Source organism: Podarcis vaucheri (assembly GCF_965113315.1).
Source record: "Podarcis vaucheri genome assembly, chromosome: 2".
In the NCBI taxonomy this organism is placed as follows: domain Eukaryota; kingdom Metazoa; phylum Chordata; class Lepidosauria; order Squamata; family Lacertidae; genus Podarcis; species Podarcis vaucheri.
This window is the reverse complement of record NC_138760.1, coordinates 107998699-108018558: the sequence shown is the minus strand read 5'-3', so window position 1 is coordinate 108018558 and position 19860 is coordinate 107998699. Positions and strand designations below refer to the sequence as shown.

Sequence of the window (19860 nt, the reverse complement as noted above, 5' to 3'; positions counted from 1 at the left end):
CAATAGCAATGACCATTCATTAAATGAATAAAGGTGGGTTGAAATAAAAATGTTTAAAAGATTTCTCATGATATTGACAAAGATGGAAACACACAGGTTTCTTGGGGGTGTTTTAATGCTTTTCTTTTTTTAGAAAAAAATAATTATCAGAGTGATATTTACATACCTTCCAAGTGTCCCAATTTTCCAGGGACACTCCTGGAATTACAGAAGCCATCCTGGTTTCTGATTTGATCCTGGAATGTCATGATTTCCTTTTTCCCTCCCTTCCATGTCTCAGAGAACAATTAAAAGTGGTGTGTGTGCGTGTGTGCTATTTTTAACATTTTGAATACCCACTATTAATTTTCAAGAGCAAATGATTGGCAGTGTCATCCTGTGTACTTTCTCAAGTGTCCAATGCTGAAGAAATTATATATATATAGAGAGAGAGAGTGTGTGTGTGTAGAATGGCAATCGTACTTTGATGTAGGGGATAGGCAATCAATACCTGCAAGCTAGAAAAAGCATTCTATTTCCTCCCCTAATGATATAGGGCTGTTGTTGTTTGGCAAGACAATGGGGTTTGGAGCATGAGACACTTAAAAAAAGAATTAATTTGAAATCTGTAGCAGAAGATCAGTTTCAATTAAAACTTCACTTGAGTGTTCATGGACAGAAAAGCTAGCCGTTAGCTCTAAACCTTCTAGCACTTAGCAGTGAATACATGGATTCCATTGCAACCAAATGTCTTGATTACAAACTTAATAAAATATCTACCTTTATGGCTGTTATATAGTTTTGAAACAACAACAAACATTTAAAATTAAAATGAAGTCCCAAGTATTTCCCCCCCCTTATTTTTGACTCTTGATGGTGGGGGTGGATTCAACATAGTGCTGAGGAGATTGCTCTGTCAGTGCAAACATTTATGCATTTATGATTGAAAGGTTTTCCCTCTCCCGTGTGTTGTTCTTGGGGTTATCCAGACAAACCCCCAAGTCAGTTGAGGGGGCATGCAGAGGGAGGAGAGAGGGAAAGCCCCATTGCACCAGCAGATATCCCTATGTGGGCTTCTGCTTGCTGGACTAGTTAGTTGATTCCCCCCCTTAATATTTGTTAGCTGTAACAAAATGTCTGCTCATCAGTTGGATTTGTAAATGGCATTTGGTTCTGATCTCCATCAGTAGGCGTATTTTTGGCTTTCTGTGGGATAAAAGTTTTAAACTAATTAAGAAGTGGTGGTGGAATGTTCTTAGAAGTGAAATTCCAACAGTGATGCAAAGTATATTAACAGCTGGACAATACCTTTGTAAATACGGTGATAATTTATGTCGTGGGTGGGGCACAGGGGAACTAACTGAAGTGTTCATTTCATAACTCAACTTTACCATCTTGGCTGAGCCGTCACTACAAAGTGTTCTTCCTCTTTTGAAACAGGTGCATATGGTCCTGAGCACTGGGTCACTTCAAACGTGGATTGCGGAAGAACTCAGCAGTCTCCCATAGATATCGTAGATCATCAGGCACATGTTGGAGAAGAATATCAAGAAATACACCTGGTTGGTTTTGATAATGAATCCTCTAACAAGACATGGATGAAAAATACCGGGAAAACTGGTGAGAACTGCATGATTACTTTCTTATGGTTGATTATTTGCATTTTCGTTCATAGTTAATTATAAAGGCCATAATTATATGGCCGGCCATTCATCCACATGGCTAAGAACTGCATGCAGAATGAACGTGTGGCTATGCCTGCTGGCCCCACTCCATCAGCTTTGCCTTACTGGGCTTGACCCCCATCACCATTCACACATTGGGAAAAGGACATGTACCGGGCGAATCCCGTGCTGTGTGTTTGTGTGTGTGTTACGCATGATGTGGAAGAAGAAGAAGAGGAGTTTGGACTTTATACCCCACCTTTCACTCCCCTTAAGGAGTCTCAAAGCAGCTAACAATCTCCTTTTCCCTTCCTCCCCCACAACAAACACTCTGTGAGGTGAGTGAGGCTGAGAGACTTCAGAGAAGTGTGACTAGCCCAAGGTCACTCAGCAGCTGCATGTGGAGGAGCGGGGAATCGAACCTGGTTCACCTCTCTTAATCTCTACACCATACTGGCTCCCTATGGGAGCATTAGGAACCCTATGGAAGGCTCTCTTTTTACAGATGTTTCCCTCCAACAAAGGGATGGGGTCAGCAAGTGTGGCTCTACTGTCTTGCTCTATGCAGTTCTAAATTGCAGGAGTGAACATCAGAATAGGAGTTATGAAGATCTCCTTTTATTGTTTTTCTCTAGTTGATTCTCAATGTGATGCCCAATCTCTACTGTAAATATATCCCTAGTTAGGTTGCTAATCTTTATATCATATAAGGACCTGGGGGAAAGACTATGCAACCCAATATCAAAGAGTGTAAGACAATGAAAAGACCAAAGATGTTCTGAAAGTTGGGGGTGGCTGTCAAAATAACTGTCTATAGTTGTGAAATCTTAAGGGATTTAAAAAAACAAAAACAGGCAGAGATAATATTCCTGTGTTTTTTAAAGATAGCATTGTTATTGCTTGCTTCTTTCATTGTTATATTCATAGGTTTTCGTCATAATGCTTCAGTCGCACTCAGTTTCCTGTGCTGTCAGGTGTAAAACCTTTAATACAAGATGCTTCTGGCCTTGTTAGTGACCCACAAGGGGCTTAAGCCATGTGGCAAAATACTCTTGTGTCGCCCATACTATTGCCTGGAGAAAGTAGTGGCTTTTAGGAATACAGAGATAGGTTGGTCAAACAATTAAAAAAATCACTATCCTGAGTTAGTATTTTTTTTAAACAGAGGTTTTATGTTTATTTATTATTAAAGCTACTCTTAAATGTCTAAATCTGAAAAAAAGATTTTCACTTTAGATGCAACAGCTGCTTAGTTGTTTATACTAAAAACTGCAGTGAAATCCCATACCTGTCTCTGCAGAAATAAGTCCCATTGAGATAAATGAGGTTTACTCCCAGGTGGGTGGATGCTGGATAACATACCCCATTGAACTCAGCAGTAGGCTCAGTAGACAGGTATAGAATTGCACCATTAAGCACACGGAACCAAAGTATACTTTGTAGGAATTGTATACACTGAATTGCAGTGAAAGGGATAAAACTTTAATGTGGGTCGTTAAATCTTTTTTTTAAATTTCGTTCTACTTTATTGATTACTGCTAAATATACTTGTGAAAAGAGAAAAGCTTTAGTTGTTAAAATAAATATCTCATTTTTTCATGATAAAATTCAAGGTCACTTACCGTTCTGCCTATTTAACAGAAGACCAACGAAGTAAGTTTCATGAGAGAAGAATTATGTATAGGGAAAAAGTTGTGAGTATGAGGGTGTGGCTGATACAGAAATAAATAACTGGAAGACAGTATGGACTCCTTATCAATGGAAGCTTTTTCTCCAGTCCCAAAACATTCAGCATTCTGTGGCCACTTATATGCTCAGTTCTCACTGGGCAGTTTTTGAAGTCTTAGCCCCCCCAACCCCCCCCCCAAACCTCCTGGTACTAATGTGTGTGCATTAGTTCTGTATTAGAATATAGGATATGCATGTGTCGTCGTCCCTCCATTGCCCCCACTTTCATTCCTCATAACTATGTTGCGTGAATAGAACTATGTGGAACAATTCTCTTTGGGTCTGTTCGTAAGCAAGTTCTGCTGAGTTCAGTGAAACTTTCCCCTATGTATTTGCGCATAAGATTATAGCTGTAGATTTCCACTCCTAAGGTCTGTAATGCTTTAGATCTTTTTCCTTGCACTTCCGGTCTCCAAGCAAAGCCCTGAGCTTCCTTTCCATAGAGAGCTTGTAGGCTCAAAATGTTTGCATGCTCCCCACCCCCGCTTTTGTAATTACAGAAACTGCTATTTGGATGTAGTGTGTGCTTCTAAATATTTATAGAAACTTCTGCATTAATAAAAATCCAACTAAATAGTTTACTGCTATGTGCCAGAAGAGTTTGCATCTGTATTGGCTAGAGTCCTTTTTTGCAGCAAAATTTTCTGCAGTGGAATTTTAATAGGCAGTCCAACATCCATTTATAAAAGGGTGAGAGGGCATAGAGAATATTTACTGAAGCCACATGGGGCTTTCTGGAATCCCAAGGCATCAAGAAATGTGAGAACTGAGCTAAGGAAGGTGCTTACCCTTATTGAGTGTTTCAGGTAGTGCAGGACTGTGGTCAATGGAAAGATGCAGCAGGTTTTTCTTAGCTCCTAAGCAATGTGAAATGAAGTCCATGTCCCTGCTGTGTGCATTGAGCAATACTAGCTTGGACATAACTGGCATGTTTTACTTATTTCACTCCCCTCCTCACATTGATCTGGTGATTCAGTGATTTCACTGCAGCAGTACCAAGTTGGCACTTTGATTTTATTTTTAACTTGTCCGCACTGCCTTTTGAATCATAAAAGAGTTGGAACAGACCACAAGGGTCATCTAGTCCAACCCACCATGGGGCTTGAACCCGTGACCTTGAGATTAAAAACAGGGGTAGGCAACCTAAGGCCTAGGGGGCGGATGCTGCCCAGTTTCCTTCTAAATCCGCCCCGCGGATGGTCCAGGAATCATCATGTTTTTACATGAGTAGAATGTGTCCTTTTATTTTAAATATATCTCTGGGTTATTTGTGGGGCATAGGAATTCATTCATTCCCCCCCCCCAAAAAAAATATAACCTGGCCCACCGCATGGTCTGAGGGACGGTGGACCGCCCCATGGCTGAAAAAGGTTGCTGATCCCTGGCTTAGGGCCTCGTCAAACCTAAATCCGGCCATGATCAGGAGGTGAGGTGAGGAGGTTGGTGCAGTGTTAATGCTCCAGCAGGAGCACCAGATTGGCTCCACTGGTGCGTTTGCACCTCACCAGCCTAACTTCTCCTGGCAAGCAACAGCAACATTACCACAGGTCCAGTGAGCTGTAGCACAGCAACATGCCATTTGCTGCTGCATTTCAACAATGTAATTATGTGCTTCTCCTTGCCAGAGGATAAGGGCTTGGATCTGATGTTAGGGAATACAGCCATAATAGAACTCTAAATTAAAACCACTAATAATGAAGGTACACTGGAGTAAGATTGCTTATTATGTTGTTACCCTAAACGTATTTACTTTGAAATAAGTTCAAATTAAATCAGTGGGACACAGTTCCATATGCAGGCATCCAGACTTGGGGGTTATGGTATGACAAAAGAGGCAGAACTTTAAGATAGTAATGTTAGCATGGATAGAAAAAGAAGGTCTTAAAAAATATTGGCAGGCTTTGCCCAGACACATAAAAAACTGGAGCAAATCTCCTTTCTAAGGTGGTAGGTTGATGAAGTTTGAAAATTCTAGGTTTGAAAGGTTGTCATGTAAACATGTTTAAATAGGGAATTCCAAAGCCTGGTAAAATTTCCATACAATAACAACAACAAGAAGAAAAATAACTTCAACGGGGGAAAGGAGACATGGATTCTCATTTCTAAGCTCAGTATAAGGGGGGGCTCATGGCTAAGTGCCTTCAAGTGTGGGGGCCCGATATCAGTGTCCCCTCCATAGTAGTTAAGAGCAGCAACAGGACCATCTGCAGCAAATGCCTATGAACCACCCACCTTTTTTATCCTCCACAACCACAGAGCATTGTGGGACCATCAAAACAGCTGTTTTCCAACTGTCCACTGATGCTGTCCTGTAAATCAAAGCATGAGGACACGTAAGGGAGGGAAGGCCTGGTACAGGGTGGGTGTCCCCAGGTGGCCTTGTAGTCACTCAAGAAGGTTGGGTGCTGACACCAGCTCTGCTTTTTTCCAGACCCTCTAAGGCAGGGGTCAGCAAACTTTTTTCAGCAGGAGGCCGGTCCACTGTCCCTCAGACCTTGTGGGGGGCTGGACTATATTTTGAGGGGGGGAGAGAGAACAAATTCCTATGCCCCACAAATAACCCAGAGATGCATTTTAAATAAAAGGACACATTCTACTCATGTAAAAACACCCTGATTCCCGTATCGTCCGCGGGCCAGGTTTAGAAGGCAATTGGATCAGATCTGGCCCCTGGGCCTAAGTTTGCCTACCCATGCCCTAAGCTACTGAAGGTAATGGGGCCCTTTATATGTCCAGCTGTCCTTTGTCAACAACAAATTGTCATTGTTTTCTGTGTTGAATATATGCTGCAGTGGTACCTCAGTTACAAACGCCTCAGGTTACAAACGCTTCAGGTTACAAACTCTGCTAACCTGGAAGAGTTAACTCAGGTTGAGAACTTTGCTCCAGGATGAGAACGGAAATCGTGTGCCAGCGGCAACAAGAGGCCCTATTAGCAAAAGCACGCCTCTAGTTAAAACAGTTTCAGGTTAAGAACGGACCTCCGAAACAAATTTAGTTCGTAACTAGAGGTACCACTGTATATGGTAATTTTTGGATGTAATAGGTATCTAAAGCCATTTGCCCCTGTTGCTGTATGTAGGTTTTATTTTATTTGTTTTTTATCTTATATTTTGGAAATGTACATCCAGGGTTTTTTTTCTTTACATTTTTTGGGGGGCCCCAAGAGAGTGGGGCCCTAAGCTATAGCTTGTTTAGCTTATATGTAAATCCGGCACTGCTCCTGATATGTTCCAGCAATGCAGCTGACCAGCAGTCACATGAGCGACCATGCCATCTGCGACTGTTTAAATGACCATAGTACAAATAAGGTTTAATAGTAATAATTAAAGCTATCTTTCTAGCTTAGATATCAGAAACATTTCCTGATTATATACTTACAAAGCTTTGTGGTTTTCTTCACTAACTAAAGAATGAAATGTGAGGAGGTAAAATACTTGCCAAATGCTTCTATGGACTGGTTGTAGGCTCACTCTACATATCACAGGCATGGAAGCTTAGTGCTTTGGCAAGAATCCACTCGCTTTACAGCTAAGCGGAAACAATGTTTAAATACTTTTATTTTTCCCTTTCATTAGGAAATACCTACGGTCTTTGCCGTGTTTGCAACAGCCAGCATGTTTTATAGGTCATCATTTTTAAAGTATAAAAGTTTTGAGGTAATTTTAAAAGATATCAGTGGTGAAATCTTGACAAAATCAACTAGGATTCAGAATTCAAGCCTTTCTTGCTGGGGGTGAGATTTCGATTGAATTATGGGTATGCAAATTTGCAGCTTAAATTTTAGATATTAACTATCAAGTCAGATTTTTTTTATATTCAGTGTTTTGTTAAATAGAGAGAGTGTGTGTAAACTTTACAAATTTTCTTATGTCCATTTTATTTTACTAATTATTGTAAACTATATATCCCACAGGGATGCGGGTGGCGCTGTGGGTAAAACCTCAGTGCCTAGCGCTTGCCGATCGCATGGTCGGCGGTTCGAATCCCCGCGGCGGGGTGAGCTCCCGTCTTTCAGTTCCAGCTGCTGCCCACCTAGCAGTTCGAAAGCACCCTTAAGTGCAAGTAGATAAATAGGTACCGCTTTATAGCAGGAAGGTAAACAGCGTTTCCGTGTGCTGCGCTGGTGCTGGCTCGCCAGAGCAGCTTCGTCACGCTGGCCACGTGACCCGGAAGTGTCTCCGGACAGCACTGGCCCCTGGCCTCTTAAGTGAGATGGGCGCACAACCCTAGAGTCGGACACAACTGTCCCGTACAGGCAGGGGTACCTTTACCTTTACTATATATCCCACACTCTTCAACTAAAGGAAACACACATTGCAGCTTATGTAAGAACAGTACCAGGGCAGTAGTTGCCTTTGGATGTCACACCAAACCATAGTTTAGTGTGATGCAAACGAGCCCAGGTAAGACCTGACACACACACACATCAAAATGATACATAGTGCGTGGATATTCGGTAGTAAATCATAACCATAGCTGCTCCAGAAGAGTTCCATGACCTTAAAACTGTTGGGAAGGAATTACTGCAAAAGGGAGAGGTAGGTTTGTGTGTGCATGCCTGTGTTTTTTTGAGATCTTGCAGAGCCTAGTAAGAGACACTGTAAAATGAACAATTAGATGAACATTTCAGATTGTACATCCTCCTAATTATCCTTTTAATTATTAATCCAAAGCAAGTAAAATGACCCCTGACAGAGCCATAAATGATTTAGATACCATCAAATATTTATACAATGCAGCTGAATCCCGCCGTGCATTGTAACAGATTCACGGGAGCCTGCTTTCTTGTGGGACAGCCCATAAAACATGTCACCTTTTAAAAAACCTCTTTAGCTGCCTTCCCTGTTGCACAGACCATCGTGCTTGTACAAATTCCCCCTCCTGATTTTTCACCTAATGTTGGTGCCACACATTTCTTTTTTTAAAAAAAAGTATGTCGCATCAATCCTGACCCATTCCCAGAGGATGTATTTCATATAATGATGGCATTGGAGTGGACCTTGTAGATCATCTCATCCAAGGCAGAGGAACCTTTGGCCCTCTGGATGTTGCTTCTGAGCTACAGCTCTCACCAGGCCCAGCAAGCATGGCCAATGACCAGTAATGGTGGGAGTTTGTAGTTTGGCAACATCTAGAGGACCACTGGTTCTCCACACCTGATCTAGTTCAACCCCCTGCTCCGTGCAGAAAATCCAGAGTTTGAGCTTCCCCAGCAGGTAGTCTCTCTAGGCTTGAAGACATCCAGAAAGGAAAGCTCTTGGAAATTGGTTCAGCTACATAATCCATTTGGCAGACCGTTCTGTTATTTATTGTTATTATTTATTTTAATATGAAAATTTATACATTGCTTTTTCATTTAAAAAATGTTTAAGCGGTGAACAAGAAATCTGAAGACCATTATGAAAAAGACAATGCTGAACAACATGCAGCATTCCTTCGTCTACCAGGCAAAACTAACAATGGTTAGCAAAAGCCTTGTTGAATAGAGAGGTATTGGGCAGTCTCTGAGACAGAACATACAGTTGAAGGCGCCGCTGCAAGCGCAATGAAATCAGTTTTGCTCGTAGTTATATGCCTGCCACGTGGCACCACCAAGATTTTTTTTTTAAAAAAAATACATTTCATTCCTTTGCTATACACCGTGAGATATCTTTCTGTTGTTACACATAGAAACGTCCCTGAAAGTGACATTGAGGAGAATTGTTTACCCATTGCTAATCTAAAAACCCATGGCTGTTAAGGCACAATGGGGTGGTTAAAGCTGGAAGCTTTGCTGGTTACTAATAGTAATAATAGTTTGTTAGTGCATCAAAGGGAATGCCAGCACTAAACAAAATGTCAGCACTAGCCTGAGATATAACCACTGCAAATGAACAGCCCATGGTCTTCCTGGAGGTGTATCAACGAGCTGCTGCTGCCACCCATTGGAAGTTCAATATCCCTGGGGGCCAAAAAGCCTTTTTGGACATTGTTTGTCACTGGAGGTTCTTACATCTGAGAAAGTTCTACATAGGTAAACCTTCCTGTGTCTCTCCCTCTCCACTCACCTTTACTCAGATAACAACAAATGAACCCACCAGTTAGGATAGTCCCAAAACTTGGTATGGGTGCATTCATTTTATTGGGGCTGACGCAAGTGCTGGGTTGCGTCCTTTCGGCACATCGCCACTGCACCTTGCAAATGGACTGGTGGATTAAGTTTGTAAAGAGAAACCGTGTATGTGTGGGTGAGAGAGATAGAAAATGTGTGTTTGTGTGGTTTTGTGCAATCATTTTATTTCTAAAGCCCTTGGCCAATGCATACTCTCAGGCACGTATATTTGTTGATCATGCAGCTGGAAAGCTCAAATATAGGAAAAGATCCCTTTGAATTAAGAGTGGTGGAGTTTCATGCAAAGTGCCCTTTGATATAGCCAAGCAGGCTCCAGCTTTTTATCTCTGCTTGTTAATGCAGCTAGCTGCTATTAATGAAAATTGACTCGTTCGCTGGAGAGATAAAACCATGTGAAAATCATGTTTGCAAACGGATGAAATAGACTCATTTTGCACTGTAGCCCCGATGCAGGAATGCACTTTGAGCTCCTTAGTAGTCCTGCTCTTAGCCAACACACCTGCTTGCTAAGTTCTACTTTTTGCAACACTGGCGGGACCAGGCATAGGAGTCATAACAACAAATGATTGACCTGGGATTTCTGTGTTGCATGAATCTATGCATCTGCTTGCAACTGTAATTTCTAATCTGCCCCTGCTCACAACCCTTGTAAAGAATTACCTAAATATGGCATTTCCGTGTGCTGCTCTGGTTCGCCAGAAGTGGCTTAGTCCTGCTGGCCACATGACCCGGAAGCTGTATGCTGGCTCCCTCAGCCAGTAAAGTGAGATGAGCGCCACAACCCCAGAGTCATCTACGACTGGACCTAATGGTCAGGGGTCCCTTTACCTTTACCTTTTAAGACACTCTTGGATCCTTTTCTGGCTGAATAGCAGGGTGAAAAAGACACTTGATTAATTAATTGCTAGTATAGATTCTATACACACGGCGTTCCGTGTGCGGCTCTGGCTCGCCAGAGCAGCGTTGTCACGCTGGCCACGTGACCCGGAAGTGTCTCTGGACAGCGCTGGCCCCCGGCCAATAGATGTGAGATGGGCGCACAAACCCCAGAGTCTGTCAAGACTGGCCCGTTCGGGCAGGGGTACCTTTACCTTTACCTTTACCTTTATAGATTCTATAGATTCTACCCTCTGGAAACCAAGTATTGAAGCAAACACAGAGATTGACTCTGAAACCCAAGGCTTTTTTTCAACTGGAACTTACTGGAACTCAGTTCTGGCACCTCTCAGGTGGGCACTATTGCCATTATAAGAGAACAAAGGAGGTGCTCATGGTGAGTTCCGGCACCTCTTTTTCTAGAAAAATAGCACTGCTGAAATCCCAGGGAGAAGGTCTGGCTAAGCACTGTGGGACTTCTGAGGAAATAAGCATAGGATTCTGCGACACAACTCTTAACATAAGGAACTTCAGCAACAGCTGGATCCTATGGGTGTGTGTTCAGAAATAACACCTGGGTCCTGCAACAAAACATTGCAGTGTGAATTGCTTCCTGTTCGGGTTTCCAGCCAGCCGCCCATGCCATCTTCCAGGACACTCCATTCCATCCCCTTCCAGCAGTCAGTAAGCATTTTGTGGTCACTGAGCACACCTAGTCCTCATTGGGCTGTTTTGCTTTGTTTGATGCTTCCCTCTTTAATGTTTTCTGGTTAACCAGAACCAAGAGTAGTTAAGCTTGAGGATTTCTAATGCCGAAATGTTCCTAGTGATGTTGGGTACTTTTTAAATGATAAGAATGTAATATACAGTCAAAATAATTTTAATAAATAACAATGTAATATACAGTCAAATTTTAACGCGGCATAGACTGGCTACTAGTCATGACGGTTGTATATTACCTCCAGCATTGGAGGGAGGTATACCTCTGAGTATCAGGTGTTGGGTAACACAAGTGGGAGAGAGTACTATTGTGCTTATGTCCTGCTTGCAGGCTTTCCATGGGCTTCTGGTTAGCCAGTGTGAGAGCAGGATAGTGGACTTGACAGCCCTGACCTAGTAGGGCTTTTGAACATCAGCTTCATCAAATAAGGTGATGCCAGATCATCAGATATTATTTCTAGACCATTTGGATTTCATTACTGTTCCACTTGGTACAGTACTAGTGACCATGCAGTCTAGAAAATACAGGCACAAAAAGCAAATTTTTTGGTTGCAGGAGTTTAGCTTCACTCCCATATTTATGCAGCTCCCTCCCAACCCGCCAAGTTGAGGGATAACCAGGGCTGGCGCAAGACATTTTGGCACCTGAGGCAAACCACAAAATGGCATCCTCCTACCCACCAGGGAAGAAGTGGGAAATAAAAGTCCACATCAGGAACAAGGTGGAGTGGGAAGCTTATTCTAGAAATGGAGGCGCCTTGTGGATTTAGAACTCTGGGCAACCAGGATTCTAAATCACATGGGAAACCTACCTGTATAGGACATGCTCCCTGCTTCACATGTCATACCCCAGCTCCGAAGGGGAAGGAGCAGCCCAGATGACTATAGGAGGGGGACTAAACTGTAGTCCCTTTTACCAGCCTTGCCCGCTTCACGTGAGTAACACCAGAAGGCTTGTAAGATGAGTAATTATTGTCTGATCACATTCGAAAATAAAGCAATGAGGGACAGGATCCTCCAAAAGAACAGAGAAAAGAGACTGAACATAGATGGGAATTATATAATTATTTTTAAAGATGTCCCAATAAGATTGCTTAAAAGGAGAGATGCTTATAAATCTCTGGTGCAAACATTGAGGAAAAATAGGGTTGAGTTCAGGTGGGAATTCCCAGAAGGGATATCATTTACGTATAGAGGAAAAAAACACAAGCTGACAAATTCTGAAGAAACCGGGAAATTCCTTAGGAAATATAAAGAACTTAAAGCGGAAGCCCAAGAGATAGGAAGAGAGGAGAGAGTCTCACCAGGAGAACCAAGAGTGCTGGAGGGGGGGGAAGGGGGGGAGGGAGAGTCGGAGGAAGAAGAGGAAGAAGAAGAGGAAACAGAGGATTTAGAAAATATACAATAGATAAGAATTTTTAAAAAAAAAAGAACGAAGGGTATTATACGGACTATGGGGTTAAAAATCTGGAATTGGAATGTTAACGGGATGAATGATAAAAGAAAGAGAAATAAAATTGAACAATGTTTGAAAAGGAGAAACCTGGATGTTATCTGTCTCCAGGAGACACATGTGGCCAGAAAGCATAGAAAAGTGGTAATTAATAAACGGTTGGGAAACGAGTACGAAGCCCTGGACAAGGTAAAAAAAAGAGGGGTGGTATTTTATATCAGCAATAAGATAGAAGCTGAAACAATGTTCAAAGATGAGGAGGGGAGGATGATAGCGGTTAATATCAAGTGGCAGGGGGAAAAAATACTGTTAGTGGGGATATATGCGCCAAATGGCAGTAAAACTGATTTCTTTAAGAAACTAGAAGAGAATTTAATGGAATACGCCGATCAAAAAATAATATTAATGGGAGATATGAACGCAGTGGTCTCACTTGAGATGGATAGACTCAGAGATAGAGCAAATAAAGAAGGGAAGCTGCCAAAATCCTTTTTTTCTATGGTGGAAAATTGCGGTCTAGTAGATATCTGGCGCTTGAGACACCCGTTAGAAAAACAATTTACCTTTTATTCGGAACCCAACCAATCCTTTTCTCGACTGGATCAGATCTGGATATCTAAAGAACTATGTCCAAGAATTAAATACATTGAGATAAAGCCAAAAGTAATCTCAGATCATAATCCATTAGAGATGGAAGTAGATAGTTGTGAGAAAAGATCTTTTAGATGGCGATTAAAAGATTACTTGTTGGACGACCAAAAAGTGGTGGAAATGGCAAAGAAAAAACTGACGGAATACTTTAAGGACAATTGTGGTAAAGGAACCAAAGAAAATATAGTTTGGGATGCCAGCAAGGCAGTCATAAGAGGATTTTTTATTCAACAAAATGTAATTAAAAATAGGAGCAGAGAAATAAATAAAGAGGAAATTTTAAGACAAATAATGATAAACGAACGAAAATTAGTACAGAAACCCAATTGCCCAGAAACAAAGGAAAGAATAAAAATCCTTCAAACTCAGTTTGCCACAATAATAAACAGGGAGGTGGAATGGAACATAAAAAGACTTAAACAAAGAAACTTTGAACATGCTAATAAACCAGGCAAATGGCTTGCCTGGCAAATTAAAAAAAGAAAAGAACAAGGGATAGTTAATAAATTAACAGTAGAGGGAGAAGAAAGAACTGACCCCAAAGGAATAAGGAGAGAGTTTATAAGCTTTTATAGTAACCTATATAATGATCAAGAAAAGGTAGGACAAAGGAAGATAGAGAGGTTTTTGAAAGACAAAGGAGGAGAAAAAATCTCATTGGAAGGAAAACAAAGACTGAACAGACCTATCGAAAATAAGGAAATAGAGGAGATAATTAAGAATTTAAAGAGGGGAAAAGCCCCAGGTCCTGACGGGCTTACGGCTGGTTACTATAAGGAAATGAAATCAGCCTTAGTGGAACCCCTGAAAGAGACAATGAATATAATCCTAAAGAGAGGAGAAATCCCGGAAACCTGGAAAGAGGCGTATATTACATTCCTACCCAAACAAGACTCGGACCTAACTCAAGTTAGAAATTATAGACCAATCTCCCTGTTAAATGTAGATTATAAGATATATGCAGGAATCCTGGCAAAAAGGTTAAGAAATGTATTGACAGATGTCGTTCACAAGGATCAGGCGGGATTCCTGCCAGGTCGGCAGATGAGAGACAATATAAGACATATTGTGGATATGTTAGAATTCCTATCTATTAGGTTTAATAAAGAAGTAACAATGATGTTTATCGACGCCGAAAAGGCGTTCGATAACGTAATATGGAACTTTATGTTAAGAAACTTAGAGTATATGGGAGTAGGCAATGATTTTTACAACGGGGTGAAAGCAATATACACAGACCAGAAGGCCAAGCTGATTGTAAATGGTACAGTAACGGAAGAGATTAAGATAAGGAAGGGCACAAGGCAAGGATGCCCACTCTCTCCGCTACTATTTATAACAGTGCTAGAAACCCTTCTAAATTCTATAAGAAAAAATGGAAAAATAAAAGGTGTGACTTTAGGCAAGAACGTATATAAAACCAAGGCCTTTGCCGATGACCTAGTGGTGATGACGGAAGACCCTTTAATATCAATAGGAGAGATAATGAAAGAGATAGAGTCATTTGGAAAGGTGGCGGGATTTAAATTGAACAAGATAAAAACAAAAATGATACATAAGAATGTGGATCCAAAGACAATAGAATTAATCGAACAGCAATGGCAGATAAGGATGGCAAAGAAAGTTAAATATCTTGGTATTTGGATAACATCTAAAAATATGGACCTTTACAAAAATAATTATGAACCAGCATGGAAGGAGATAAGGAAAGACTTAGAGAAATGGGGACGACTAAAATTATCATTATGGGGAAGAATAAACATGATAAAGATGAATGTTTTACCAAGACTGATGTTCTTGTTTCAGTCTATACCTATAATAAAGGGGAGAAAGACCTTTAAAGAATGGCAGAGGGCAGTCGCGAGGTTCATATGGCAGGGCAAAAAACCCAGAATCAAATTCAAATTACTCACAGATGTAAAGGAAAAGGGGGGGTTTGCGCTGCCAGATCTTACGTTATACTATGAGGCGACATGCTTAAGCTGGCTAAAAGATTGGGTCAAATTAGAAAACACGGAGCTACTTGACCTAGAGGGTTTCGATAACCACTTCGGTTGGCATGCCTACCTGTGGAAAAATAAAACGAAAGCACACAGGGGATTCAGCAATCACATTTTTAGAGGCCCGATATTAGAAGTGTGGGAAAGATACCAAAATATATTGGAACCAAAAACACCCCACTGGTTGGCACCACTCGAAGTAATTAACAGGAAAACTATCAACATGGAAGGTAACTGGGCAACATACAACCAACTAGTAACTAAAGTAGATGGGAGATGGAGAATTAAACCTTACGAGACGATCAGAGAATATGTGAATGACTGGTTTAGTCACCAACAGATCAACCAGATGCTTAGCAGAGACATCAAAGAAAGAGGGTATGTAGACAAAGATTCAAAATTCCAGATGGAGATAATAAACAGTAAGGAGAAAAATATATCTAAAGCATACAGGATGCTATTAGACTGGAATCTAGGAGAAGAGGGGGAGAAATCAGTGATGACTCGTTGGGCAAAAGACGTATATCATTGAGCATAAGGTCATGGATCTGCGGTTTAATAAAAACTTTGATATCTGTTGAGGTCTTGAGAAGGAAAGTCTCATTGAAAGCTCTGCCCATGTAGCTGCTTGAAAGCCAAGTACAGTTTTGGAAGGCATCAGATGAGGTTATGAGGTGTTCAGTAGAAATGCAGAAATACTTGCAATCTTTTATTTCATTGATTTTCTTTTTAAAAATATTTAAACAGTTTAATAAAAGGAAGAAAAGAAATTGTGTTAAGTGGTATCCATAAAACAATATAAAATTATCATAGATAATGCACAGATAAAATCAGCAGATATTAAAAACAAGTATGCATAACTAAATTATGTGCCTGGATAGGCTTACTGAAATAAGTAGGTTTTTAGCAAGTGTCTGAAAGCCTACCTAATGCAAATAATCAGGGAGTTCCAAATCTGTGATTACATAAGTAAAATAAGCATAATATGCTAATTACCTATACTTTATAAGAAACGGCACACCTGAGCCTTTAAGCCTGAATTCTTGATAGTGTGTTTATTTGGCTGCATATTCAAGTCTGAAGGAAGTGGTCAGTGGCATGCCACTGACCACAACCTCAATGTGTTCAAAGCTCCCATTTTCATGGAGCCTGCATGTGAAAACACTTGTTTTGAAAACATGTTTTCTAGGGGCCTGGTTGAACATAGGAGACCCTTCAGCTCTTTGGACCCATGTGTTTAGGCTGCTTACTAACATTACCCTATGAATGAATTTGGGCCAGAACCTGCAGCTGTGACCTCTATGAGTTCCCTCCATGCATTCATCTGTACCCCAAAGAATTCCTGAACCAGGGACATAGTTGCCATGTAAACAACTGCAGACGTATGGTTGACATCAATGGCAGAAGTGTTTTCAATTTTGTTCTCTCCCTTCCCCCCTTTTCTTCTACTTTCAGTTGCTATCCTCTTAAAGGATGATTATTTCATCAGTGGTGCTGGGCTACCAGGCAGATTTAAAGCTGAGAAAGTTGAGTTTCACTGGGGTCAAAGCAATGGATCAGCCGGCTCGGAGCACAGCATCAACGGAAGGAGATTCCCAGTCGAGGTTGGTTGAAAGCAAGTGCACTTGCATTTTAATGAAAAGTGTATTGTTTTAATATGAGACTTGTCAGAAGTGGAATTTGCAGATTGTATTAACTTGCTCTTTTTCCCATGAGTTTCCTTCTGGTGTTTTGCTGTTGCATTTTCACTGAAGGTTTCATTTGCTGTTCTGAAGTTACAATTTAAAATAAACAGGAGATATATGGGATTATTTGGTCGGCAGTTGACTCAAAGTCTTATGCCCAGCATAGTGGCTGCTCCACAGCTGATGCCTACATATACTAATAGTAGGGAACCTCTGGCCCATGAGCTTCAGCCCTCAAGGCTTTCTTTTCTTCTTCTTCTTTTTTTGCTAAGCCACTTCTATCTGTCCTAAAGGTTGATATGCAACAAGTGGCATTTGCAGCAGCGCATGCTCAGATTTCATCAAGCCGTTTGGGTTTCTTGTATATTTGTTCTTGCAATTTATAAGTGTGTGTGCACGTACATGTATGTTTGAGTGCGTGTGTTTGTATCTGAGCAGAACCTGGAATATGCAGAAACTTCTATGTTGCTTGTGGGTAGCCCCATTTTGCCAAACTTATAGGTACAGTGCCACTAAATTCTCTATTGATGATGCTGATGATGGTTTCAGCAAGTTTTAGCGCCTGTTTTTTGTGTCAGTGAGCACCAGGCAGCACTCATTTTCTACCTAGACTAGAATTACAACCCTGTGATTTTCCCTCTTTTGTCATATTTGTGTAACAAGCCTGATTCTGTATTCAAGTTGAGCTTTTAGGCCCTCAACTTTCTAAGGTACTGAGAGATGATTACTGAGCCACGTTTTTCCTTTGCTTGACAGTATATTCTTTGAGGGAATGGTTTTGCATAAGCAGAGAGCATCATTGATGGTTTGTCATGAAACACTGACGTTTGGGTTTGCTTAGATAATTAGCAGAATCACTGGTGTGGGTTGACTTGCTCACAATTATGTATTCCTCTTGAAAACTTGATTCGTTAATGATGTTTTATCTTCTTTTTGAACTAGGATTATATGTTCCTTTTGAAAACGGGAGGGATTCTGTTCAGTTCAGTAATTTTAAGAAAGGTATACTCTGGCAGTCCTCCGGGGGGGGGGGGGGAGGGTGAGGAGAACCCATTCACAGGCTTCTCTCCTTGCTGCTCTCCTTCCGCACAGCTAGGAAGCAAACATGTCACTTATGCGAGGATTAATTGTCAAAGTGCATTACATAAGCAAGTATGTGAGATTAAAGAAAAAACAGTACCTAGCATACATAAAGGTAAAGGGACCCCTGACCATTAGGTCCAGTTGTGACCGACTCTGGGGTTGCGGCGCTCATCTCGCTTTACTGGCTCAGGGAGCTGGCATACAGCTTCCGGATCATGTGGCCAGCATGACTAAACCGCTTCTGGCGAACCAGAGCAGCGCACGGAAACGCCATTTACCTTCCCGCTGGAGCGGTACCTATTTATATACTTGCATTTTGTGCTTTCGAACTGCTAGGTTGGCAAGAGACCTCGCATATATAGTTAAGGTAAAACAGTTACATGGATAGAGAAAAATAGTTTCATTTCACCATCCAAGAAATGAAACCTTTTGAGAACAACTCTTTAAGAAGTGTGTGCTTTGCTCTTTAGGCTGCTCCCCCAACACCTCCCGGAGCCAGGCCCCCAACGCATTATGTAGAAGAGCTGCCTTTGTGTACTTCCAGCATTTTTGCCTAATTGTATTTCAGCTTGCAGGGACTTGTTGCAGCGCTAATTACCTGACAGTGAAAACTCCCTGCCAAATAGGGTTTTGCCTCATGCTAGGGGCTGCATTTCTAGGAAACCCATAAAAGAAAACAAGAGCAGCAGTGATGACTTGCTGATCTGTGGTGGCCCATAGACACAGGTCAAACATTTGTGAAGTGCCCACAAGTACTTTGTCCTCCAGGTTTGGCACCGTTCTGCTGCCGGAGCACTTGGAAGCAAAATGTGATCTGAACCTAATTGAGAAACCAGATGTGGACGGTATGCAGTGTGCATTAGTTCCAACGATTGCCCCACTGGGGGATGCAGACAAATCTGCTTCATCCACAGAGTTTGTTCTGTAAACACGGAGTTTGTATGTGCATTTGCTGGAAAACAAAATGCTTGTTGTTAAGGCTGTTCGTGGATGGGTTGGGGGAGAGCTCACAGAATAACAAAACTAATTGGAAATGTCAGATGTAAGACAGAACCTTATTGTTTGACCATGTTGTTTGTATTTTTATTATCACAGCTAATGTGTCAGATGGTAAGGCAGTGTGAGTTAATTGGTTTCCTTCATTGGAGCCCATCTGGATCATATTTTTGTGAGTGATTTATATGTTAAATTAGGGGATAGGATATACAAGAACATCCTTTTCATTACGTTCTCTAAAGAGAAATTGGATCAAAGGCAGTGCATTTATCTGACTGTTGTTACCCTTCTTTTAAAAAAATTAAAGCGTCAGTCTCATACACATGTTTGATTATGCTTTGTTTTCAGAAGGAAAGGGATTTCAGCAAAAAAGTTAACACCCTTCCTTCCAGTCCTATTCCTCTGTAGAATCAAGAGCAACATCCTTTTTCGAACAGATGAGCAGCCAAATTGTGGGGTGGGGGTGTTTCCGAAATGCTACAGACAACTTCCCTTTTGCAATACCCTCCCTAATCTTTTCCTGAAGTCTGCCTTGGTGTCTAGCTCCAGATCCTTGCATCTTCTCACTCCACCTTCCCCACCCCACCCCAAGTTCAGTAAAAGATGAAGAACTGTTGCCAGGGCTGGCCTAAGACACTTTGGCACCTGAGGTGAACCACAGAATGGTGCTTTCCTGCTGCCAGGGTAGAAGGGTTGAGTCAAGCTCTACATAAAGAACCAGGGCAGGGGAGTGAAGATCTAAATCAGGAACAGAGGGGTGGGGATTCAACCTTGATGGTTGAAGTGGGAATCAGAAGCCATTGTGAGCGTACCGCAGCTGTTGCTATCATGGTGGCGGTGGCAGCAGCAGGCAATGTATTCCTTGGAGGCTAGATCTGCTGCCACAGTGGCCCTATCACCTGAGGTGGCT

General features: G+C 41.5%; 1 protein-coding gene across 5 annotated transcripts in view; it reads left to right on the top strand.

Annotated features, from left to right (window-relative positions):
* Positions 1–19860, top strand: part of PTPRG (protein tyrosine phosphatase receptor type G) — a 560158-nt gene that overhangs the window by 282210 nt on the left and 258088 nt on the right. For all 5 annotated transcript variants that reach the window (XM_082209226.1, XM_082209223.1, XM_082209222.1 and 2 more), the window contains exons 3-4: positions 1420–1599; positions 16642–16790. In XM_082209226.1, the coding sequence (XP_082065352.1) occupies positions 1420–1599; positions 16642–16790 (329 nt within the window). The remainder of the gene's footprint in view (positions 1–1419; positions 1600–16641; positions 16791–19860) is intronic.